Source organism: Typopeltis vanoorti, chromosome 13 (genome assembly GCF_054136105.1).
Source record: "Typopeltis vanoorti isolate ZY-2024b chromosome 13, IOZ_Tvanoo_1.0, whole genome shotgun sequence".
Taxonomy (NCBI): Eukaryota; Metazoa; Arthropoda; class Arachnida; order Uropygi; family Thelyphonidae; genus Typopeltis; species Typopeltis vanoorti.
The window spans coordinates 118,430,712-118,457,863 of NC_143561.1; the positions used below are offsets into that span (position 1 = coordinate 118,430,712).

The 27,152-nt window shown below is 35.8% G+C and overlaps 1 protein-coding gene across 3 annotated transcripts in view; it reads left to right on the top strand.

The window, feature by feature from the left end:
* LOC150100495 (FERM, ARHGEF and pleckstrin domain-containing protein 2-like) overlaps positions 1 to 27,152 on the top strand; it is a 726,486-nt gene that overhangs the window by 435,195 nt on the left and 264,139 nt on the right. For all 3 annotated transcript variants that reach the window (XM_090403005.1, XM_090403006.1, XM_090403007.1), the window contains exons 15-16: positions 367 to 445; positions 17,570 to 17,756. In XM_090403005.1, coding sequence (XP_090259131.1) covers positions 367 to 445; positions 17,570 to 17,756 — 266 coding nt within the window. The remainder of the gene's footprint in view (positions 1 to 366; positions 446 to 17,569; positions 17,757 to 27,152) is intronic.

Consider the following 27,152-nt stretch of genomic DNA (forward strand, 5'->3'; position numbering starts at 1 on the left):
TGGTATGCTGATTATTCATCTCTACTCCCATACTGATTCACTCTAGTTTCACCAGTGGGTGGGATTCACATAAACAAAACTAATACAAATAAATGAATAGACTCATTACTAAACCCTAATTGCCGAATGACATTTTTTATATTCAGCAATTAATTAGAATGTGAGCAAGCTTCTTAAATATAAGCCACATTAAATAAGAATTATTTAATGTGGCTTATATTTAAGAAGATGTATATATATTTATACATGTGTATATAATTCATAATATGGTTGGCATTTTAAATCTTTGCATAGTAAAAGGCATGTTTAATCAGATTTTTTTATCAAATTTTAATCAAAATGTGAAGTAATCTTTATATTTTAAAGGGAAGGACGACCAATGTCTCCTGCTAACCATTCAAAGAAGGGAATTGGTGACATTCTGAACAGAACAGGAATGACAGAAGTAAGTTCTAAGCACTTGTAACTTCAAATTGTGTTCACTATGATAGTTGACATATTATTTTATAATGATTATATCAATGCTTGTCACTTGAAGTACAAACATTGCTGTTTTTTTTGTATAATATTTGTGGCTATTAAAAAAATACAGTAATTGCCTGATCAGTTTGTACCAGATGCCTTTATATATATATATATATATATATATATATATATATATATATATATTACTCCCACACATGAAAGGCAGAAGAGCCTACAGCAAATAAATGCCATGCGTGTGTGTATGCAGGGATTAGGAGTAGAGTCTCTTACTGTGTATAATTCATATACAGGTAATACAATTCTGTTATCCTTTTATTTGCAGCTTATCATTTTCCACTGCTAACCAAACATCTCCTGTTTATTTGTAGTATGGTTAACTATTTCCTGTTTTTAGAGCTTCTGCTTCTGTATGTAGCTCAGTTGCTAACAATGATGCTTGCTGATTGGAAAGACCTGAGTTGAATTTCCATCTAGAACATGAACCTTTGCACATTAAAAAAAAAGGGATAATTATAAGAGTTTTTCTACCCTAAAACTCATTAACCTGGTAACAGTTGTTGCCAGGTTAATGTCAAAGAAATGTTATTTATAACTAAGTTTTAATTCTAATTAAATATGATCACGAAAGACCTTTGTGCACTTATTGATATGAATATTTATGAAGAATAATTACACTGCCATTTTGATATTGTCTTCTGGACTAAACATTATAGTAAGGCAAATTATACATAGCATACCACATGCATACTGATATGCATGAAGAAATAATAATTGGAGGTGGGGAGGCAAAAAAAGAACGCTATAAGTTTTGATTTTATTTTTTTCTCTTGTTAGTTTCTATTTACAACATAGATTTCTGATATTGTAAACTTTGAAATGATTCCCTAGTTTTTGTGTATAATTCTATTTATTTTATCTAAATATTGCAATGAGCAGAGAGAAATCAGTATTCCTGGTTATTTAATCAAGAGTTTAGAGCTGATTAGATAGTAGTATCCCATGGTAAGCTATATACGAAACCAGCTCCATAAAGTTCAAAATTCTATTATTTTTTGCTGTACTATTATTTTTGTCTGTAATATGAATTGTGATTGCCTAGGAGAAGGGTGGAGGAGAAACTTGGAATGGTAGTTGGTATCCTTTTTGGATACTTTCATTTAGCTTCATAAATAGGGCTAAATGATTAGCTGTTAGGTCAGAGAAACAAAAAATCAATTTGTATTACATTTGTAACTTTATTATATACAATGCACTTAAAAAGTGCAGTTGTAAAACCCTTTTCATGTCTAGAATGCCTAAGTATTCAAATCTGCTTATAGGATTTGAATCCATTTAAATTTTTAAAATCTTAAAATCCAGAATGATTACTGAGCTGAATTTTATTTTGTGCTAAAATGAATAGATGAAACAGTTTCCACACAAAATGGGGAAAGGAAAATAGATAATAAAATTATTAAAAAAAAAACTACCTTTAATGGAATTTTCAAGGATAGATTATTATTATTATTAAGATTATTATAGATTATTAAGATTATTAATTTTAATATTAATATTAATTAATAAATAGAGTATCAAAGAAATAGTGCAATTGCAAAACGAGTAGTAACGAAAAAACACAGAGAAAGATGGAACAATTTTGTAACAGAACTAGAAAAGGATTTATTTAAGCCACAACCCAAAACCTATAAAGTAATAAAATACATGAATAAAGAAATAAAAGAAAAGATAAAAATACAAACAATAGATTTAGAAAAATGGGTGACCTATTTCCAAAATCTCTGGACAGATGAGAACAGTGAAATAAAATTTTATAAGACAAAGAAAGACCTAATAGAAAATATCACAATGTTAGAACTGAAAAATATAATAAAGATGAAAAATAGGAAACCCCCAGGAGAAGATAATATAAATATAGACCTATACAAAAATGCAGGTGAAAAATTTAATGAAAGACTTCTGAAATTTTTTTAATATGGTTTGGATGTTCGGAAAAACCCCTAACTCTTGGAAAAAAGCACTGGTTATCCCAATCTATAAAAAAGGAAATAAAGACAATTGCAATAATTATAGGGGAATTGGCCTGCTGAATACAGGATATAAAATATATGCAGGAATATTAAAAGAGAAATTAAGCAGCATTGTAGAAGACAAATTACTAGAAGAACAAAATGGTTTCCGAAAAGGCCGATCCTGCATGGATCCAATTTTTACTTTAAAATTATTAATAGAAAAGAGAAGAGAATTTCAAAAAGAAACACACGTGGCCTTTATTGATTATGAAAAAGCCTTTGATAAAATTAGCAGACAAAAATTGTTTAAAATATTAACCGATTTAAACATACCAAACCAACTTTTACAATCTGTTCAAGAAATATATACAGGAAATAAAATAGCAGTTAAATTAGAACACACCTCAGAATGGAAAGATATATATATCAAGAGGGGGTACGACAAGGATGTACCCTCTCACCTCTGCTTTTCAATATATATATAAATGAAATAATAACAATCTGGAAACAGCATAACCCATTTGGTATACAAATGACCCCGCAAATGAAGATAGATACACTACTATTTGCAGATGATCGAATAGTATTAGCTACATCAGAAGATGACTTACAAAGATCATTAAATGATATCTCAAAGCAATATAATATGATAATATCTAAAGAAAACCAAAAATAATGCCATTCAAAGGAGAAAACCCAATAAGAAGTAGAATAGTGATAGATAATAAAACGCTAGAACAAGTAAACACTTTCAGATACTTGGGATGTGATCTATCATACGAAGAAGAAAAAGACATAGACACTAAAATATCAAACTTTGTCAAAGTAAATGGCTTAATAATAATATATTTAAGCCATCCCTAGTACAAAAACACACTAGAATCAGACTATATAATGTCTTGTCAAAACCAACTCTACTATACAGAAGTGAAACATGGACCACGAAAAAGGAAAGATGAAAAATGAATTCAAACAGCAGAAATGAAGTTCCTCAGAAAAACAGCTGGATATACCAAGTGGGACCACAAAACAAATGAAGAAATCTTACAATCCCTGAAAATAAAACCAATTAATTACTACATAAGACAGTATAAACAAAAATGGCTAGAACATTTAAACAGAATGGATAACAGCAGACTACCAAAAATATTATACAGATACAAAATAAGTGGAAAAAGAAGAATCGGAAGACTAAGAAAGAGATGGCATGAGACCGGAACAGGCCACTTGGCCTAAATTCCATGTTAGGAAGAAGAAGAAGAAGAGATATTAATAAGGTGGGAACTGGTCTTTGGAATCTAGAGTAGGAAGAGAAATTAAAGGAATATAATTTGCAAAGCCTTGTGAAAAGGGGGAGAGGGGATGTGATTGAGACATGTAAGTTGGTCAGCAGTTGTTACCAAGTTAATGTCAAAGAAATTTTTTTAAAGAAAAATGTAAACTGAGAAGCAGGTTCTTTGCATGGAGAGCGGAATGCATTGTCTGACAATGTGGTGAATGTAGATGCATTGAAGAAATTTAAAGCCCAGATTGATGAACTCTGTGTGTGATAATATGTATGCCCCATGATGAGTCTTTCACTGCATGGAGGTCTGGCATTAATAATAATAATAATTATTATTATGATGATGCAGGTTACCTCCACAAATCCAAACTCAACATCAATAGAGTTCAAGATTGGCATCATCAACATAATATGTATCAATGAAAAGGATATGGAACTAGCAAAAGAATTGGATAAGAACCAGATCAACATGATAAACCTTACTGAAATAAAGACAAAAAGAGTTGAGATTTTTCTGAGTGACTGATATACAATATTATATTCAAGCAATCACAATAAGGGAAAAGAAGGAGTAACTGTAGTATTCAGTACTAAATAGAAGGATGATCTTCTTTAAATGGAAGGCAGTATCAAGCAGAGTGATGTGGACAAATATTGGAATGAGGAACTGGACAATAAGACTTATTTCTGCTTATGGAACCATCAAAGGGTCTACTAAGGAAGAAGTGGAGGAATTTTTCAAGGCATTAGAGAAGGTAGCTGATGGAATGAAAGGAAAAATTGGTCCTTGTTAGAGATCAAAACAGCAGAATAGGAAATGATTACCAGACATAGAGAAATGTTTTTGGAAAATTGGAGAAAAGAGCAAAGCTAATAATAATAATAATGGTAAGTACCTGCTGGATTTCTGTTCAGAACATAAGCTAGTTATTACTAACATAACATTCCAACATAAAGATGTGCACAAATTCACATGGAGAAAAGGTTCAAGGAATAAGAAAAGTATTGACTCTGTCATTTTTGATAGTGATATCTTCCTGCTGGTTCAGGACACAAGAATATACAGAGAATTCGAAATTGGAAGTGATCACCAATCAGTTTTGAGTGGGATGAAATTGAATATCATATTGAAAAGAAGGGTGTGTAAGAAAATTTTAAAATGACTCAAAGTTGAGCAGCTTTCAGAGGTGAACCGTGGACTCATATACACAAACATAATTCTGGAAACAACGGAAGAGTTTGAACCAAATGTTGGAGATTTAGTGGCAAACCCTGAAGAAAACTCCAGCTAGAGAGGTATGTGATGTGGTTGTCTGCAAGGATAGAAAAATCGGGTACTCCGTGATGGTCTCATGGAGTTAAAGAGGAAGTCAAGGAAAAGAAGAAAGCTTATAAAACATTCCTTGTAAGTAAGTCAGTTTGTGATCTGAGAGAATAAGAAAAATGTAGGAAAGCAAAGCACTGTGGAAAACTGACTGAACAAAAGTCATGGGGAGACATTAGTAAGAACATAGAAAATAAATATTAATAAGGTGGTAAAATATTCTGGAGATCATAGAAAAAGTTTAGAAATGGAGGAAAAATTACTATAAAAGGAATCAAAAATAGTAATGGTGACATGAAAACTGAAGGTAGAGATATTCTAGTTGGAGTAATTACCTTGAAAAATTGCTAAATGAAGCAAACAATGACAGCACCAGGTAGAAAACACTCGGTAGGAATGCTGTCAGAAATATATATCAGTACTTGAAGTAGTAAAAGCCATCAAAAACCTAATGTGGAAAGGCATCTGGGGAAAATGATAATCAACAAGAGATGCTAAAATATATAGGTAAAAAAAAAAGTTTTAGGGTGGCTAAACTGCATGATTAATATCTAACGATATTAATATTAAATACTGTCAGTATTTTAGTTGTGGGAAGAAGGGTCATGCAGATGGATGTGCAAGGAAGGAGGAAGCATGGGCGGCCAAAGAAGAGATGGAGGGAGCTGGTAGAAGAGGACTTGAGGATGAAGAACTTGGATGTGATGACAGCCCAAGACAGGAGGATGTGGAGGAGACTCATCATCAACAGTGACCCCACTTAAGTGGGAGAAGCTGCAGAAGAAGAAGAAGACTGTCAGTATTTTAGTTGTAAATCAGCATTTAGAATTGGCAGAAGTACAGGAAGATATCACACGCCTGATATTAAATGAGGTGTGAAACAAGGGTGCACATTATTAATCATCATCTGTATGGATCAAATTATGAATGAAAGTGGCATTAAACCTAATATCAAAATTATCATCATCATCATCATCAAATTCCTGTTATGTACCCTCAAGGGGTGTACAGGATATGATAGTACTACATGAAAAAATTACATCATTATTAATTTCCTATCTAAAATTTTCCTCCAAATCAGTCTGTTACTTGTCAAGACTCCAACATTATCAGATCTTATATTTCTATCGTCTAAAGCACTTTGTACAGTATCAATCCACCTATATCTTGGTCTTCCTCTAGGTCGTTTTGCTGCCAACCTGGCAGAAAACACTTGTTTTGCTAATCTTTCCTCGCCCATTCTGTTTAAGTGACCATACCACCTGAGATTAGCTCTGCTAACACATTCCTGGATGCTGACAATTTTAAGTTCTTTCCTAATATCCTCGTTTTTAATATGATATTGCCATTGATGCCATCTGTTCACGCCTATAATCTTTCTCAGGACTCTCATATCTGTGGTCTCTAGTCTTTGGTCAAGTGTTTTACTTCTGACCCAGCTCTCAGATCCATAAGTTAAAACTGGTTTGAACACTGTCTTGTACACAGCTAATTTAGTGTTCCGACTAATTTCTTTCTTATTCCATATGAATTTATTCAATTGACTTCCCACCATACCAGCTTTGCTTATTCTGTTGTCTATTTCTATATTTAATTTACCATCTTCAGTAAAGATCGTGCCTAAATAGCTGAAATGTTTTACTTGTTCCACAGGTTCTCCATTCACAACACAGTTGACATTTTCAATGACTCTGCCTATTTTCATTGTCTTTGTCTTTTTATTGCTGACCTTCATACCATGTCTATTACAACAGCTATTCAATTTAGTCAGAGAATCTTGGAGACTTGTAGCAGATTTATTTAGAAGTATAACATCATCTGCATAAAGCAAAGAGCTGACATTAACATCTCCAATTTTGATATCATGTTTAATACCACTTTCCTTCATAATGTGATCCATATAGATAATGAATAACAGAGGGGATAATGTACATCCTTGTCTCACACCAGATTTAACATTAAACCATCTTCCTGTACTTCCTTCAATTCTAACTGCTGACTTACAACTCAAATAAAGACTAAGTATTGCTTGATATAATGCCCCATTGACACCATATAACTGCAGCGTATTGAATAGCTTCTCTCTTGGCACCTTGTCATATGCCTTTTCCAGATCGACAAAACTTAAATACAGATCTTTGTTATATTCCCATGCTTTCTCGACTATTTGTCGTAAAGTGAAGATCTGATCCTGACAGCCTCTATTTGGCCTGAATCCAGCTTGTTCTTCACCAAGCTTTTCTTCCACAATTCTTCTCAACCGTTTCTCAAGTATACTTGCATAGATCTTGCCAGGAACACTCAGTAGGGAAATACCTCTGTAATTCTCACATGCAGTTTTATTTCCCTTTTTATATATAGGTACTATGAGAGCTCTACTCCAGTCATCGGGAATTCGTCCCTCTGTCCAGGCTTTCTGAACTATGCAGTGCAGCCACTGTAAGACTCTTATACCACCATACTTCAGCATTTCTGGTCGAATATCATCTACTCCTGCTGCCTTTCCACATTTCAAGCCTTTGATAGCTTTTTCTACTTCAAGTATGGATATGTATTCCTGACTGCATGCCTGGTCAGTGTTTTTTACCACTGTGCTGTCATCACTGCTTGTTTCATTTAGCAGTTTTTCAAAGTAATTACTCCATACTTCAAGGATATCTTTTTCTCCCGTTTTCATGTCACCTTTATCATCTCTAATTCCTTTTATAGCACTCTTTCCTCCATTCTTCAGCTTCTTCAACAACCTCCAGAATATTTTGCCACCTTCTTGATATTTATTTTCTATATTCTTGCCAAAGTCCTCCCATGACTTTTGTTTAGCTAGTTTTACACAGTGTTTAGCATTCTTGCATTTGTCTCTATATTCTCTAAGAGCACAAGCTGACTTATTTGACAGGAACTTTTGGTATGCTTTCTTCTTTTCCTTCACTGCCTCTTTAACTACCTGTGTCCACCAGGGAGTTCTGATTTTTTTATCCTTACAGATAACCTCACCACATGCCTCTCTGGCAGAATCAATCAATGTTTTCTTCAGAGTTTGCCATTGAATCTCCAAGGTTTGATTCCTGTTCTCAAACTCTTTCATTTTTTCTTCAATAATCTTTGTGTATTTTAGCCTACAGCTCACATCTGAGAGCTGCTCAACTTTTATTCGCTTTAAAACTTTCTTACATGTTCTTCTTTTCAATATGAAATTCAATTTTATCCTGCTCAAGACTAAATAGTGATCACTTCCAATTTCAAATCCTCTGTACACTCTGGTGTCCTGCACCAGGGAGAAAACATCACTATCAACAATAACATAGTCAATGAGACTTTTCTTATTCCTAGCCTCTTCTCTCCATGTGAATTTGTGCACATTTTTATGTTGGAACATGGTGTTAGTAATAACCAGTCCATGTCCTGAGCAGAAATCCAACAGATATTTGCCATTATTATTAGCTTTGCTCTTTTCTCCAAATTTTCCCAAAATATTTTTGTATGTCTCACAATCATTTCCTACTCTGTATCAAAATTATTATTATTGTTATTATTATTAATTGGCACCTCCAACAACTCATCAAAGGATGGCATAGTGCTCTACAACTCTCTGTCTCCACTACTTAATACACAAACTAAACAGAACACCATCTACTGTCCACCACCATCACCACTAGTATTTTTTGTCTGTAATTTGCATGTGTTCCATGGCCAATTTGCCTGTACACAGGATGATAAACCCATGTTTCTGGGAGAATAAACTCTTCTATCTCTGCTAATCTATATAAATCCTGCTAGCCCATACAAAGATTCCTCTCATCACAATGCAAATCAAACTTAGGCCTTTTCCAGTTGAAAGGCGCAGTGTACTGTCGTTCTTCTATTTGTGCTGTGGAGACATTAACAGCAGAGATGTTAATCTCTGCTGTTTACTCTATAGTGATGATATACTCCTAAATAAATCCACTGCAAGTGTAAATGATACCTTGATTAAATTGAATAACTGCTATAATAAATTTGATATGAAAATCATCAATAGAAACACAAAGGCAATGAAATTAGGCATAATCAGAAAACATAACAAGCATTCTAAATGGAGAACCTACAAAAAAGTATAACATTTCAGTTATTTTGGCACAGTTTTTAGCAAAGATGACAAGTTAAATATGGAAATGGACAACAGAATTAGCAGAGCTGGTATAGTATTGAAATCAACAGAATAAATTTATATGGAATAAGATGGGATTAGTCAAAACACCAAATTAGCTATATACAGGACAGTGTTCAAACCAGATTTAAGTTATGGATCTGAGAGCTGGGTTAGAAATAAAATTCTTGATCAGAGACTGGAGAACACAGATATGAGATTTCTGAGAAAGATCATCATCAGATTCCTGCCATGTACCCTCAAGGGGTGTACAGGATATGGTAGCACCACATGAAAAATTTACATCATTACTAACTTCCTATCTACAATTTTCCTCCAAATCAGTCTGTTACCTGTCAAGACTCCAACATTATCAGATCATATATTTCTATCTTCTAAGGCACTTTTTACCCTATCAATCCACCTATATCTTGGTCTTCCTCTGGGTCGTTTTCCTGCCAACCTGGCAGAGAAAACACTTGTTTTGCTAATCTTTCCTCTCCCATTCTGTTTAAGTGACCATACCACCCGAGATTAGCTCTTCTAACGAATTCCTGGATTCTGACAATGTCAAGTTCTTTTCTAATATCCTTGTTTTTAATATGATGTTGCCATTGATGCCATCTGTTCATGCCCTTAATCTTTCTCAGGACTCTCATATCTACAGTCTCTAGTCTTTGGTCAAGTGTTTTACTTCTGACCCAGCTCTCAGATCCATGAGTTAAAATTGGTTGGAACACTGTCTTGTGTACAGCTAATTTAGTGTTTTGACTAATTCTCTCTTATTCCATATAAATTTATTCAATTGACTTCCTACCATACCATCTTTGTTGATTCTGTTGTCTATTTCCATATTTAATTTACCATCTTCACTAAAAATCGTGCCTAAATAACTGAAATGTTTTACTTGTTCTATAGTTTTCCATTCACAATGCAGTTGATATTTTTAATGCTTCTGTTTCATTGTCAGTGTCTTGTTATTGCTGACCTTCATACCATATCTATTACAACAGTTATTCAGTTTAGTTAGGGAATCTTGCAGACTTGTAGGGGATTTATTTAGAAGTATAACATCGTCCACATAAAGCAAAAAACTGACATTAACATCTCCAATTTTGATATCAGGTTGAATACCACTTTCCTGCACAGTGTGATCCATATAGATAATGAATAACAGAGGGGATAATGTACATCCTTGTCTGACACCAGATTTAACATTAAACCATCTTCCTATACTTCCTTCAATTCTAACTGCTGACTTACAACTCAAATAAAGACTAAGTATTGATTGATATAATTCCCTTTTGACACCATATAGCTGTAGTGTTTGAATAGCTTCTCTCTTGGCACCTTGTCATATGTCTTTTCCTGATCTACAAAACTTAATTACATATAAACTTAATAATAATCTTTGTTATATTCCCATGATTTCTCAACTATTTGTTGTAAAGTGAAAATCTGATCCTGACAGCCTCTGTTTGGCTTGAATCCAGCTTGTTTTTCACCAAGCTTTTCTTCCACAATCCTTCTCAACTATTTCTCAAGTATACTCGCAAATATTACCAGGAACTCAGTAGAGATATACTTCTGTATTTCTCACATTCAGTTTTATTTCCCTTTTTATATATGGGTACAATGAGAGCTCTACTCCAATCATCTGGAATTCGTCCCTCTGTCCAGGCCTTCTGAACTACAGTGCAGCCACTGTAAGACTTTTATACCTCCATACTTGAGCATTACTTGTCGAACATCATCTACTCCAACATTTCAGGCCTTTGATGGCTTTTTCTACTTCAAGTATGGATATATATTCCTGATTTCATCCCTGTTAGAGTGTTTTTTATCATTGTGCTATCACTGCTTGTTTCAGGTGTCCATGATTGCTCATAGGATTACTTGGTTATTGAAGAACACACTAACATCCACAGATAAAGAGGTTATTATTCCCCTTTATAAGGCGTTGATACTTCCACATTTGGATTACTGTGTGCTCAGGTTTGGTCACCTGGATTCCTTGGAGATGAGGAGGTTGTGGAGAGGGTTCAGAGGAGAGTGAATAAGTTGACATGTGATGTACAAAATGCTTCCTACATTGATGGATTGAAGAGGTTGGTTGATAAGCAGAGAAGAGGGGATATGATAGAAACATTTAAATTACTAAAAGGTTTTTATAAAATTGATACAGGAGAAATATTTCAGCTGTATGATAGTGATGGAAGAACAAGAGGTCATCCCTGGAAATTAAGGAAAACTGTGGTTAACAAGGGTGTGAGAACTAGTTTTTTTGTTTGGAGCGTGGTGAGTGGGTGGAATGCATTGCCTGATTCATTTGCAAGTTCGTCTGTAAATGAATTCAAGAAGAGATGTGATAGATATTGTTTTGATAATTTGGGTCTCCTACGATGAGTCTACTGACTCCATGGAGATACCCGTAACAATATTAACAATAAGTTAGCAATTTTTCAATGTAATTACTCCATACTTCAAGGATGTCTTTTTTCTCCAGTTTTCATGTCACCTTTATCATCTCTAATTCCTTTTACAGCACTCTTTCCTCCTTTTTTTTGAACATCTTCAACAACTTCCAGAATATCTTGCCACTTTCTATGATCTTACCAAAGTCCTCACATGACTTTTGTTTAGCTAGTTTTACACAGTGTTCAGCTTTCTTACATTTGTCTCTGTAATTTCTAAGAGCACAAGCTGACTTATTTGCCAGGAACTTTTAATATGCTCTCTTCTTTTCCTTCGCTCCCTCTTTAACTTCCTGTGTCCACCATGGAGTTCTGATTTTTCTATCCTTGCAGACAACCTCACCACATGCCTCTCTGGCTGAATCAATCAGTGTTTTCTTCAGGGCTTGCCACTGAATCTCAAAGGTTTGGTTCCTGTTCTCAAACTCTTTCATTTTTTCTTGAATAATGTTTGTTTATTTTAGTCAACAGTTCACATCTGAGAGCTGCTCAACTTTTATTCGCTTTAAAACTTTCTTACAGGTTCTTCTTCTTTTCAATATGAAATTCAGTTTTATTCTGCTCAAGACTAAAGGAGTACTGAATGATCACTTCCAGAAAAAGAGGCTATGGAAGAGATATAAGGAGACCGGTGAAGAGAAGATGCGTGAAGAATATAAGACACAGGCCAGAAGAGTGACAAGCTGGTAAGGAAAGCGAAACTGGAATATGAGAGGAGATTGGCCTTAAGATCCAAAGAAAATTGTAGGGAATTTTTTAGCTATGTGGCCAGTACGAGGAGAAATGACTGTAGAAGAATGATATTGTGGGATAAAAATGGGAATAGAGTAACTGATGCAAAGGACATAGTGGAATTGTTCAATGAACACTTTATTAGAGTATTTCATCATAGAGGAGTCCGTTTTAATGCTAGAGGGATAGGGCTGGTTTGAGGTTTAGAGGTACAGGAGGGGAGTGTGTTTCAGATACTGAGTACTCTGGATGTCAGTAAAGCTGTGGAACTGGATGGTATTTCACCACGAGTTTTGAGAGAATGTGCTAGGGAACTGACAGTGCCTTTAACCTGGCTTTTCAATGAAAGTCTGGCTTCGGCAAAGGTGCCCAGGGAATGGAAAGAAGGTAAGATAGTGCCATTGCATAAGGGTGGTAACAGACTGGAAGTGTTTAATTATAATCCAGTCTGTGTGTCATCAGTAGTTGTTAAGATCTTGGAGAAAGTAGTGAAGGACCGTATACAGCATTGGGCAGATGAGGGTAATGTTATCTGTGAGAGTCAACATGGATTTGTGAAATCCATGTTGACTCTCACATGGATGTGTTTTAGGATTTGTGAGATATTAAGAAAGAACGTGATGTTCCGGAATGTATTAGCAGAGCTAATCTCAGGTGGTATGGTCATTTAAATAAAAGGGGTAAAGAATGGTTTTCTAAAGATTTGTATTTTTGCCAGAAAGGAAGGAAAAATACCCATAAGATGACCAAGGTATAGATGGATTGATACATTGAAATGTGCCTTGGAATAATCTCACTTTTGTGATATTGTAATATCCTGTTCATTCCCCCCCCCCCAGAGGATATCAGAAATGAGGATAATGATGAGGCTTGTCTCTGTGATGTGTGATGTGTAAGGACTTGTCGGTGGATAGATGGCCCTATCCTTCCTCTGCTTATGTGCATATTCTCCCCTTGAACACATTTACTGAAAATGCACTCAAAACATCAAAGCTCAACCCACCTATTCACCATTTGTCATGACATGAATTTTTTGGCTATGTAAGACCCTTTATTAATGACTAGGCTTAAAGAGTTGAATTTAGTAAGATTTAAAGAGAATATTAATTAACTTAATTAACATACCTGTGTCTTGAAGGTAAGAATGGTGAACACTTGGCAGAGACTTGATTGGAGCCAGTACTGTATGCAATTTTAAGCAATGGATACAAGATAGTGACAAATGCAGAAAATACATGAAGCATGACAAGAATTTTAAAACCAATAATGAAAAATCTAAAACCAGAACAATGAATTTGTAATCCTATTTATGAATTTAGGGACACAAAACGCACATGTTGAAAAGATTATTTTACTGATTAATAATAAAATAATAAAATGGAATTATACAGTTCATCTTGTTATATTACGATTATCTTCTGGATTTGTACGGTAAGGTTGCTATTGAATGTTAAGGGGAAAAAAAAAAAACACTTCACCAAGTCTTATTGTATTAAGATTTTTCTTTGTGGTTGCTATGAAGGTTACAGATGGGTCCTCCACATTCTTGGAATAGTTAGACCATCATTTTTATTCAGATTTGGATCATGTTTGAGCATTTCACATGGTTCCTTGAATTTCCGCTCGAACCAGGTTTTGGAGTGGTCTAGGGACTTGGTACCTTTCCAATCAATTCTGTGGTATGTTTGGAGTGCGTGGTCAGAAAGACCGGTTTTTCCAAAATGGAGGTATTTTATGTGTTGTTTGTGTTCATCTTTCCTGATTGGGATGGTTCACCCTGTTTCCCCTATGTATGGTATATTACATGTGCATTGTATTTTGTCAACCCCTGGGTGGGCTAGGTGTGGCAGAGGATCCTTGGAAGAACTGTGTAGGTGTCTTAATTTTGTCAGGGGTTTAAAGGTGGTTTTGATGTTGTATTTGTGTAGTGTTCTGTCTATTTTTTCGGAAATGCCTCTAACATATGGTATAGCAATAGCATTTTTGAAATCTTTTTTGTTATTAGTGGTATCTTTGTGGAGGAGCTTGTGAATAGTTTTTATACTGTATCCATTTTTTATAAAGGTATGTTTGATGGTCTCATATTCATGGTTAAGAGCTTGTTCATTTGAACAAATGGTTTGATCTCTGTGTTAGGGTGCTTATAACCCCTAGTTTTTGTGTTGGGTGGTGATAAGAAGTTTTGTGTATGTACTGGCCTGTGTGTGTAGGTTTGCAGTAAACTGAGAAGGAGAGACAGCCTGAAGGAAGACATGTGACAAGTGTGTCTAGGAATGGAAGAGAGTTGTTTTTTCTATTTCAATGGTGAATTGGATGCGTTTGTGTCATTTGTTCAGGTGGTTAAGGAATGTATTTAGTGCTTAGCGGCCATGGGGCCAAATGGCGAAAATATTGTCAACGTATCTGAGCCAAATTTTGGGCTTTAGGCAAGCCGACTCTAGAGCTCATTGCTCAAAGTCTTCCATATAAAAGTTTGCTATTGGGGGTCAAAAAGAGAGTACAGCCCATGTACTTTCTTTTTGAAGGTAAAAATTGTTTTGTCACACAAAATATCCCGAGCGGAGTAGTGGGCACAGAGGGCTGTGATGTCGTGTGGAAATATGTTCTGTAAGAGCAAGATAGTATCATTGATTGGGACATTGGTGAAATGGGAAGTTATGTCAAAGATGACTAATAGATCTTGGTAGTTGAGTGTAATGTTTTTAATTTTGTTTATGAAATGTGTATTTTTTATGTAGGAAGGGGGATGACCAACCAATTCCTTGAGTGTGGCCGCTAATTTTTTTGCTAAGTGGTAATTCGGGCTGTCGATTCCTTCCGCAATTGGACGTAATGGTGTGTCTGTTTTGTGTACTTTTGGCAGGCCATAAATTCTTGGCGGCGGGCATACTGCAGTATTAATTTTTTAATTGTTTCTTCCCGCCACGTGCTAACTGATTTAAGTAGTTCAGTAATTTTCTTTTTGTTGCATTGCGTGGGGTTGTAATTTACCATTTGGTAGGTATGTGGTCTGATACCAAATGGTTTATTTTTTCTATGTAGGTTGTCCGATTTAAAGCAACAGTGGCATTCCCTTTATCTGCTTTTGTGATAATAATGTCACGGTTATTTTTTAGGGATTTGAGGGCCAGTTTTTCAGCTTTGTTTAAGTTGCTGCTTAATTTTTTGGTTGAATTTAGTAAACACTCAGTTTCCATCCATATTTTGTCAGCTAAATTGACACGGAGGGATCTTAAAACCCAACATTTGGCTCAGATAGCTCAAGATAGCCAGATGGCTCAAAAACGCCCCATTGCCGCAAAGCACTAAATACATTCCTTAGCCACCTGAACAAACAACACAAACACATACAATTCACCATTGTAATAGAAAAAAACAACTCTCTTCCGTTCCTAGACACACTTGTCACACATCTTCCTTCAGGCTGTCTCTCCTTCTCAGTTTACCCCAAACCTACACACACATAGGCTAGTACATACACAGCTCTTTACCATGAATATGAGACCATCAAACATACCTTTATAAAAAATGGATACAGTATAAAAATCATTCACAAGATCCTCCACAAAGATACCACTAATAGCAAAAAAGATTTCAAGAATGCTATTGCTATACCATATGTTAGAGGTATTTCCGAAAAAATAGACAGAACACTACACAAATACAACATTGAAACCACCTTTAAACCTCCGACAAAATTAAGACACCTACTCAGTTTTTCCAAGGATTCCCTGCCACACCTAGCCCACCTAGGGGTTTACAAAATAGATTGCACATGTAACATACCATACATAGGAGAAATAGGGTGAACCATCCCAATCAGAAAGGATGAACACAAACGTCACATAAAATACCTCTATTTTGGAAAAACCGGCCTTTCTGACCACACACTCCAAACATACCACAGAATTGATTGAAAAGGTACCAAGTCCCCACACCGCACCAAAACCTGGTTCAAGCGGAAATTCAAGGAAGCGTGTGAAATGCTCAAACATGATCAGAATCTGAATAAAAATGATGGTCTAACCATTCCAAGAATGTGGAGGACCCATCTACAACCTTCATAGCAACCACAAAGAAAAATCTCAATACAAGAAGACTTGGTGAAGTTTTTTTTTTTTTTTTTTTTCCTGAACATTCAATAGCAATCTGTACTATACAAATCCAGAAGATAATCGTAATATAACAATATAAACTGTATAATTCCAGAAGAATCCTAGCACGTGAGGACTTTAGCAGAGTTTATTGTAGTTTTTATTTTATTTTAAGGTATCTTTTATCACTAGAGGGCAGGCTAAGAAATAAGATTAGTTAACAACGTAGATGTAATTTACCTGTATAGAGTGCAACAGCATATAGCTTGGTTCTTATACACATGTATCCTTCTGAAGATGACCTCAATACAGGGGTCGAAACGTAAAGTTATTATTTTATTATTAATCAGTAAAATAATCTTTTCAACACATGTGTTTTGTGTCCCTAAATTCATAAATATGAATGCTAATCACCATGTAACCTTAAAAGAAAGAATGAATTTGTAAACTTTGGGTTTAAAAAACTGGAGAATAAAAAAGCTATTATATACAGTATGCCATCAACAAACATGACAGGTGCTGGCAATTTGTTATTCTTCTTTTTAAACCTTGTTACATTCAACTCTTTAAGCCTTGTTGTTAATAAAGAGTCTGCTCCATAGTCAAAAATAATTAAGCATTTTCATTCATGTTGTAAACATTTTAGGATCATCAATGATTTTCAGTAATATAAAGTATTAATAATAATTAATTTTTTCCTGTGTATTCCATAATGCACAGTGCACTTATTAACATTTATCTCATGCACAAACTTTTATTTGCTTATTCTAGAATAGAATAGAGATGAAACCAAGATAATAAATTGTAAAGTATAATACAGTCACACATGCTGATTTACTAACCTGGAACTTTTGTATGATTTCTTCTTTTAATGGATGACTTCTAATACTTTCCCTCTCCAACAGGATGTTCTAAATTTTCTGTCTTGTGCACATGATTTGCTTGGTTGAGCCAGGTCTCTCACGAAAAATTGGAACATTTTTGTGATTTAGAAATTGTGGTTTATGAAATTCTTAATATGAAATTCATATCATTCCAGCGCTATGACGTTTACCTGCTGTTTCTGCCAGAAATGCTGGAAAAATTAGTGAGCCATTATAAAGAAAATCAACAGTTTTCAGATGGATACCAGAACTTTGAGGAGCAGAAAATGTGCTACTTACCTGTTACTACATTTCTCTTAAGACCTGCTCATCGACTGCTTCACTACTGTTTCCTTTTAAAAAGTAAGTTACTAAAACAAAATGTTTTCTGTATATATATCTAAAAAAAAAGTAGTGATGATCATCATCATAATATTTCTGATATTTACCTCAAGAGATATAGAGGATATTATGATCGATAATACTACATGATTAATTTGCATTATTACTGCTTCCTATGATGACTTTTTTTTCTTTTGAATTAAATGTTATTTGTCAGGACTCCGATATTGTCAGGTTCCCACATTTCATTCTTCTAATATATTATGAATTGCATCAATCAACCTAGATCTTGGTCTTCATCGGCACTTTTTTTATGTTTTGAGTGATCATACTAGTGTAAAATCTCTCCCAGCTGTCTCCCACCAGTTGGAGAGAGTGACCATGTGGTTTTGACTTAGAAGATGAATAGACATGCAGGAATAACAAAGAGACGGGAACGTATGTGTAATTATAAGGCAGGTGATTATAATAGTCTTAGACATCTACTTCAGGAAGTTTCATGGAGGGAGGAATTGGAAGGGCGGGATATCATTACTGTGTGAGAAATTACGAAAGAATATTTATTAGCAGCAATGGTAAGTTGTATACCACGAGTGAAGAAGAGGACACAATTTGGAGTAAAGTGGATGACAAACAATTTTAAACAGGAATTGCATGCGAAAAAGAGGCTGTGGAAGAGATATAAGGAGACAGGAGAAGAGAAGATGCATGAAGAGTATAAGACATAGGCCAGAAGAGTAACTAGTATGGTAAGAAAGACGAAACCGGAATATGAGAGGAGATTGGTCCTAAGATCCAAAGAAAATCCTAGGGAATTTTTTAGATATGTGGCCAGTAGGAGGAGAAGTGACTGTGGAAGAATGATATTGTGGGATAAAAATGGGAATAGAGTGACTGATGCATTGGACATAGTAGAATTGTTCAATGAACACTTTATTGGAGGATTTCATCATGGAGGAGTCAGTTTTAATGCTAGAGGGATAGGGCAGGTTCAAGGTTTAGAGGTACAGGAGGAGAGTGTGTTTCAAATACTGAGTATGCTGAATATCAGTAAAGCTGTGGGACTGGATGGTATTTCACCACGAGTTTTAAGAGAATGTGCTAGGGAACTGACAGTGCCTTTGACCTTGCTTTTCAATGAAAGTCTGGCTGCTGGAAAGGTGCCCATGGAATGGAACTAAGGTAAGATAGTGCCATTGCATAAGGGTGGTAGCAGACTGGAAGTGTCTAATTATAGACCAGTTTGTGTGTCATCACTAGTTAGTAAGATCTTGGAGAAATTAGTTAGGGACCATATACAGCATTGGGCAGATGAGACTAATGTTGTCTGTGAGAGTCATCATGGATTTGTGAGAGGGGCACTCTTGTTTTAGTAATATGCTAGCCTTTTATAATAAAGTTACAAGAGCAGTAGATGAGGATAAGGGCAGATACTGCCATTTTCTTGGATTTAGTTAAGGCATTTGACAGGGTGCCACATGATAAGCTGATATTTAAGTTGCAGCACATGGGTCTGGATGTCAGGTTGGTCAGCTGGATTCAGGATTGGCTGTCCCCACTATACACAACTCTCTGATAGGTATCAGAGAGTTGTGTATAGTGGGGCAGTTTCAAGAAGGCCGAGGGTTACAAGTGGGGTCCCACAGGGCTCAGTACTGGGACCTATATTGTTTGTCATTGATGTAAATTATCCTTTACATCAATGACATTGTCAGTGGATTGCAAGGGAATGTTTAGTTGTTTGCAGATGATGTGAAGCCGGGAAGTGTTATTAGTAATAGTGCAGATATGGTAGTCATGCAAGAAGATTTGAATAAGCTGGACAGATGGGCAAATGAATGGGGGGTGTCAGTTTAATGCAGCAAAATGTAAGGTCTTGAGGTTTGGGACATATTGATGTGACACTGCATACTCTATTGGAGGAGATATAGTGGAGGAAGTAGGGGAGACAAGAGATCTGGTGTTGATGATTGATAACAAAGGCAGATAACAAAGACAGTTTTAGGACTGTACAATGTTAGTTATGAGAATCAGCTGAGGGAATGTGGACTGCAGAGCTTGGTGGATAGAAGAAGGAGAGGTGATATGATTGTGACTTTTAAACTGTTGAGAGGTGGTTACAGGGTTGACATTGGGGAGTTCTTTTGCTTGGTTGAGCAGCAGGAAGGAGTTATGACAAGGGGCCATCCCTGGACGTTACGAAAGATAACTGTGAGCCAGAGGGTGAGGAGTCGTTTCTCTGCATGGAGGGTGGTTGAACCGTGGAATGTATTGCCTGATAGAGTGGTGAGAGTGAGAATGGTCAATGAGTTTAAGGTGTGGTATGATAGACTTTGTGTTTCCTAGGAAGGACCTTCTGCATTGAGGCTTTTGACTCCTTGGAGGCCTAAATAATAATAATAATAAAATATAGATGATCATATTTAGCCCTGCTGCTTAGATAGATCTATGGTAGTATAATCACTTACATATCTTTAAATGCTAATAATGTCAGTTTCTTTTGGCAATATTTTCTTTCTTAATGTAATTCTATTTGAAATTATCTATCCACATTGCCAATTATTCTCAAAACTTACTCTCATATCCATAGATTCTAGCTTTCAATGATCTGTTTTATTTCTGACCCAACTTTCAGATACATAAATTAAAATTACTTTGAGAATTCTGTTGCATACTCTATGTTAGTGATATGGCTCATTCCTATCGTATTCAACATACATTTATTTGGATAGCTCTCCACTGTACCAGCTTTCCTTATTCTCTAATCTATTCCCATATTCAATTTGTCATTTTCAGTAGAAATTGTGCATACATAGCTAAAATATTTTACTTATTTGTGCTGAATTTGTTATAGTAGTTATGAAGTTATTAATATATTTTAGTTATGTAAATATAATTATATGACTGTAAGATTAAATAATAAAATCTTATATTTGGGCATGTTAATTTATTTTCACAGAATTGATGACAACACAGAATAAAAAATAACAAATATTTATTAACTTATTTGCTGATATTTCGCTGGTATTATATCGCTTCTTCAGAGCACAAACAGTTTGTCACACTACTACAACAACAGTTTAATATAAAAGTGGGGATAGTTTTAAAAAAAAAAAATGTAATGGACAACACAAGGAACTAAGGTCCTAATTAGGTGCCATCTATGTTAAAAAAAGAGAGAAAACAAGTATTAATTATATCATAGAATGACTATCTCCCAGATTTTTGGTAGATTTATGCAGCCATACTTGAGATTTGGAGTATTTGATCTGTTTTATTTCTTTGATCTGTTGATTCCAAAAACAATCTCAGAGAGAGATTGTTTTTGGAATCAACACTTTTTTTCTTCCAATTGATCCTGTGTAAAGGGGGGGGGGGTGTCCGAGGCATGGTCTGCTACACCCAACTTCCCATACCAATAGTGCCAGATGTATTTTTTTTATGTTCACCTAGGTGGATGTCAACAGTTCTTCCTGTCTGTCCATAGTAATCCCAGTCACAAGAGCAAGGCACTTCGTAAACTCCTGAATGTGATAAAGAAGAGAATATGTCCATAGGTGAAAAGTATGTCAGTTGCCAATTTGACATAAGGTTTAAATGTGTTAATATCTATTGAGCACCCTAGATATTATGTGCCTTGAATGTATGGGATGGTAACAGTTTTTGCTGTAGTCTTATGTAGTAGGCTATGGAGGGGATTTCTGGGGAGCATTTAGTGTTTTTTCTATCCTTTGGGGGATTAATGCACGGCAGAATGATTTTAAGGAACGATGATGGCAAGAAGGTCACCGATAGTGGAATTACTGAGTGAGCACTTTGCAAGAGTATATCATCCAGGTGGTGACATTGAAAAAATTAAGGAACCATTCTTTTATACGGGAATTGTAGTGAATGAAGTGGAGGTGAATAGTCTATTACAGAACCTTAATGTGAATACACATGTGGGATTGGATGGTATACCGGTACGGGTCTTACGTGAAGTGGCTAAAGAATTATCAGTGCCCATGACCATGTTGTTTAATCTGAGTCGGGTCTGGTTTAGTCCCGAAGGTGTAGAAAGAGGGGAAAATAGTTTCACTGCATAAAGGAGGATCCAAGACTACTGTTGCAAATTACCAACCGATCAGCATATCAGGAGTCGTTGTCAAGGTCTTGGAGAAAGTAGTCATGGAAAAAATACAGGAATGGATTGATGAAAATGAGATACTGTACGGGGGACAGCATGGCTTTGTGAAGGGTAGATCATGCCTCAGTAACTTGCTCAAGTTTTATAACACAGTGGTGGCTGAACTGGATAAGGGCAATGGGTTTACAGTGATACTGCTGGTCCTGGCTAAGGCATTTGACAGGATACCACATGGAATTCTAATCCGTAAACTACAACATATGGGAATGGATATAGGGTTGGTGAGATGGATCGGTGGGTGGTTGATGGAGAGATATCAGAGAGTAGTTTATTCAGGAATAGAGTCCAAAAGACGGCCTGTGACTAGTGGTGTGCCAAAGGACTCTGTTCTTAGACCACTGCTCTTTAATTTGTTCATTAACGATATAGGGAAGGATCTAAGAGGAACAGTTCATTTGTTCACTGATGATGCAAAGTTAGGTAGGGCAATAGAGACTGCAGAAGATGTCAAAATCTTGCAGAAAGACTTTAATAGATTGGAGTTCTGGGCTAAGGAGAATGGATGTCAATTTAATGTGACAAAATGTAAGGTTATGCATTTTGGGGTGAAACGATTAGCAGCAGTATACCACATTGGTGGAACTGTACTCCATGAGATTGATGATGCCAGGGATTTGGGAGTGTTGGTGGATAGGGAGATAACGTTTAGGGGGCACATTGCAAAAGTAGCTAAATCAGCTTATCAACTCACTTGGTTGTTGCAAAATACTTTGACGAGCAGAGACAAGCAAGTTATTGTACCTCTGTACCAAGCCTTGATAAGACCTCATCTCGACTACTGTGCCCAGATTTGGTCACCTAGATTTCTTCTTGATGGGGAGAAAGTGGAGAGGATCCAGAGGTGAGTGACCAAGATGGTAGCAGGTCTATGGAATGAACTTTATGAGAACAGGTTGAAGATTTGTGGGTTGCAGAAATTAGTTGATAAGTGGAAAAGGGGAGATATGATTGAGACATTCAAATTGCTATAGGGTTTCTATAGGATTAATTCAGAGGATATTTTTGAGTTCAGGACTGGTGGTGGGAGAACTAGGGGACCTATGGAAGCTGGGCAGAGTGTGGTTAGCAAGGGTGTTAGAGCTGGGGGCCTTTACTTTTAGAGTGGTAAATGAGTGGAATAAGCTGCCAGAGTCTGTTGTGGGTGCTATGACAGTGAATGTGTTCAAGGCAAGGTATGATAGATACTGTGAGAATGTTGAATAGTTGTGTGGACATGATGTTTAGGGCCACCCCCCCCCCTCGATGAGTCTAAGGACTCCCTGGAGTCATCCATAATAATAATAATAATAATAATTATAGCCATTGGCTAAGAAGGTGTGACATAAGTGAGTGAGTTCAGCAGTAAGTGTATTATCATTGGAACAAATAACACTAGCTCTGTGAGTTAGTGTTTTTAGGATACCATACTGTTTAGCTCGATGATGTGACTGTTTATGCAAATATCTTCCGGTATGTATGGGTTTTATATAAAACAAAAAAGATAAGAACCATCTTGAAGTCGTGTGATTAGTGCATAGTGCATCCAGGAAGGGCAGACAGTCTTTAGTTTCCTGTTCCATTGCTAAGTAGATTTTAGGGTGTTGGCTATTGAAATGCACTAAAATTGTATCCAATGAGTCTTGACCTTATATCCAAATAGCAAATACATCATCAACATAGCATAACTAAACCACCTGCTTGAGAGCGACTTACTTTTTGATGATCTTTTCTGCATATTAAGTTTTTTCAGTTTCTTACTTGCTTTTCTGCTTCTTCTCGAGTTTCTCCTTGTAGAACAGTTATATGTTTTTGCATTTCATCTTGTATCTGTTCAGTTGTTATACTAGGTTTATTATTGGTGATTTCAAATAAGGTTGTTCCATCCATATTTGACTTGGAAAGTGGCTCCTGCAGTTCTGAAATTTTGGGGCTAATTTCTAGCTGATTTGGTCGTGCACTTTTTGTAATTTTATCAAGTGTAGTTTGTTTAAAAGCAGCTGAGTTCTTTACTAGACTGAATTATAATATCCAGGAACTCTTCATTATGCCTCTCTGATATATACGTTGTTCTAATTGGCTAAAAGTTCTTTTAGAGCTTTCACTGAAAGTTCTAAAAGGACAGGTGTTAACACGTATTCAGAACTTTCGCATTTCTGACAGGGCTTGAGACCCTGATTAGCGATATGTCTGCTCTCCATTCATTTGAAACATTTCGATTTGGGACAGTTATCACCCAAGTGATCGTATAAACCACAACGCAGGCAATGCCTTTGTACTCCAGGATAGTTTACCATAACTCAGGTTGTACCAAATTTGGTACAGATGTCTTCATATCCATTGTGAAGGTGACACCAGAAAACTAGTTTGAATCTTCTCCCGCGATGAGTCTTCGGACTCCTTGGAGGTGTCACGAATAATAATAATAATAATTACTGTTCTATATATATTCCACTGGAAATCTTTTGATTTTTACTGTTTTACCAGCACAGTTATTCCTAACTATTACAGGAATAACTGTGCTGCCTTTGAAAGTAAAACCCTGTAATAGTTTGTCCCTTGTTTCCACATCTTTAGCTACAATTAAATATTTCCCTCTGCTGTACAGGGTGAAAGAATAAATCTTATTTGCAGCAAGTATCTCTTTTAAAATATCAGTCAGCCATCTTGCTACTTCACATCCTGGAATTTCGATTCCTAGAGTATACACCCTAGGAAGAATTGGTACCATTATCTCAGGTGGGGAAAAATATTAAACCTTTGCTTTTGATTGTAAGAGGGAAAAAAAAACTTTCAGTTGTAAGACTGAGAATTGAATAATCTCTTGATGTAAAAATAATTCCACACCACCAGCATGTGCTCTATTTGAGCTACTAAAAAATGGTGGCCGTGATATCACTAAAAGTAATCCTGTAATGCAGATATTAACTGCGCTACTAGCAATCTAATATTTATTAAAAGAAACCAGTGCCAGTCTTAATATTTACTTTAAAAAAGCTCATGCTAGTGGGGACGAAACCACCAAATGGTTCTGCCTTCTGTATCTTGGCCACTTCTTGGTTTGACTCCTGCTGACAAAACCTCAATAAAGATCGAAACCGGTCTCGATAGTGGCCCTTCCCATAATTCATAGCATTGCACATCTCTGTAAGGATATGTGCATTGCATTATGCAATGCTAAGGAAATTGATATAAAGTCACTAGCCTCTATATATGAGTTTCCCAGTCATGAAGTTACTTCATGTGCAAACTTTGTTTGCTTGTTTGAATTTAAAAAAAAGTTACTTTTTTCTTTTCTAATCAGAAGATTACACTTCAGTATGACTTAACTGTCGAAAAGTCGACTACTTACATTATTAAAGAAGCTCTGGTCCAGTGAAATCTTTTTTGTTTTCTCCCAGTCTAAACTACCATTTTTAAAGAGCATGCTTCCCAAATCTTTGAAATTTTCATTTTCTTCTATAAGACTTGCCAACTAAGATTATTAATTTGTACATTTTCTGTATGATTTAAAATCATGCTGATCCTTCTTACAATTCATAAGTAATTCATAGTTCTACGTGAAACTGGTCCATTTGTCCAGTGTCTTCTGTTGTGCACTAGCTACTTTTCTCTATGTGCTCAAATAAACACATATCCGTGAACAATTTCTCCTTTCTCAATGTTCACTTTTAGGATACTGTTCATCTAGAACAGCAATTTAAAACCAGAGTGCTGTGAAGGGCCTACAGGTTTGCCATAGGAGGGTCAAAAGTAATTGAGAAAACAAAAAATGGAGAAATGAAAAAAATCATTGAGATAAAGTTGTTGGAAGTTTTTCCACTTGGTTATAGTATAAATTAAAGATACCGAGATATTATATTTGTGGTTTAATCCTTTATCAAAGTGTAAGCAAACAAGTTTGCACCTGAACTATTTTCAGGACTGGGGCAACACGTATAAAGAAGCTACTGACTTCACATCACTTGCCTTAGTATTCCATAATGCAAAGCACATCTCCTTGTGATCATGTATAATGCTATGCATTATGGGAAGGGTCACTATCCAGAATTTCTACCTTTATTGAGGTCTCGTCAGTGGGGGCCAAACCCAGAGGTGATACTAAACTATTTTTTCCAAGTGTAAGCAAACTTGTTTGCTTACACTTGGATAAAGGATTAAACCAAGTATATAATTTCTTTCTCCAAGTATATAATAACCAAGTAATAAATTAAATCTTTAATTTTTAGTATAACCAAGTGGAAAAACATCCAACAACTATCTCTAATTCAGAGTATTTTAATAATAAGATGTGACACCTTTTGGCTAATCATATATGAAAATATGACTTCTGCACTACTTCAACCTTAGTATCAACTCTTTGTCTGACTCCCATTGATGAGATCTCAATAAAGGTTGAAACCGGTTGGTGGTTTGATTCCAGGGGAGTAGAGTTTTTGCTCTCCTAAGGTTTTTGTCTTAGGGACCTTTTTAAGCATCCATGGATTTGGATCCATTGGGGTGGCCTGTATTAGGCTTCCCCGGCTGATGCTTTTCCCTGGAATATGAGCAGTTCTGCTTGGTGGTAGGGGAGCCTGTCACTGAGCAGAGCCACTGCTGAGTTGAATGGTCACTCATTGTTGGGTGAACTGAGGGATATCATGAGTTTCTGGAGAGGTAACCCCCACACATAAACAGGGAAACAGGTCTGTGTAGTGACCCTTCCCATAATATATATAGCATTATACATGTCTGCAAGGAGATGTGCTTTACATTATTGGATACCAAGGCTAGTGAAAGGATATCATTTGAGGCAATTTGGTGTGAGATTGAGACTAATGGAACAAAATGTACAGTATGGTACTGCTATAGACCAATTGATGGAATAGATGGTGGAGATAGTATGCATAGGCAAATTGATGAAATGAGTGGAAGGTGTGTAATTGTTATGGGTGATTTCAACTATAATAACATTAATTGGAAGGAGGAGAGAACACATGTGAGGAAGAAAATGGATTTTATTCAGTTACTGAGGAATAACTATCTGAGACAGCATGTAATGGAAAATACTAGGGGTTCGAGGGTGCTTGACCTAGTAATAGCATCTGAGAATTTGACTGTAATGAATATGTCCATGTTGCCCTATTGTTGAGAGTGATCATAGTGTCTTGACCTGGGAGGTGGCTAAATGTGTAAAATTTTCGGTTAAGATGGTACATGTGGAATTACCATGCTGACAAGTATGACAAGCTTAGGAGATTGCTTGATTCAGTGTC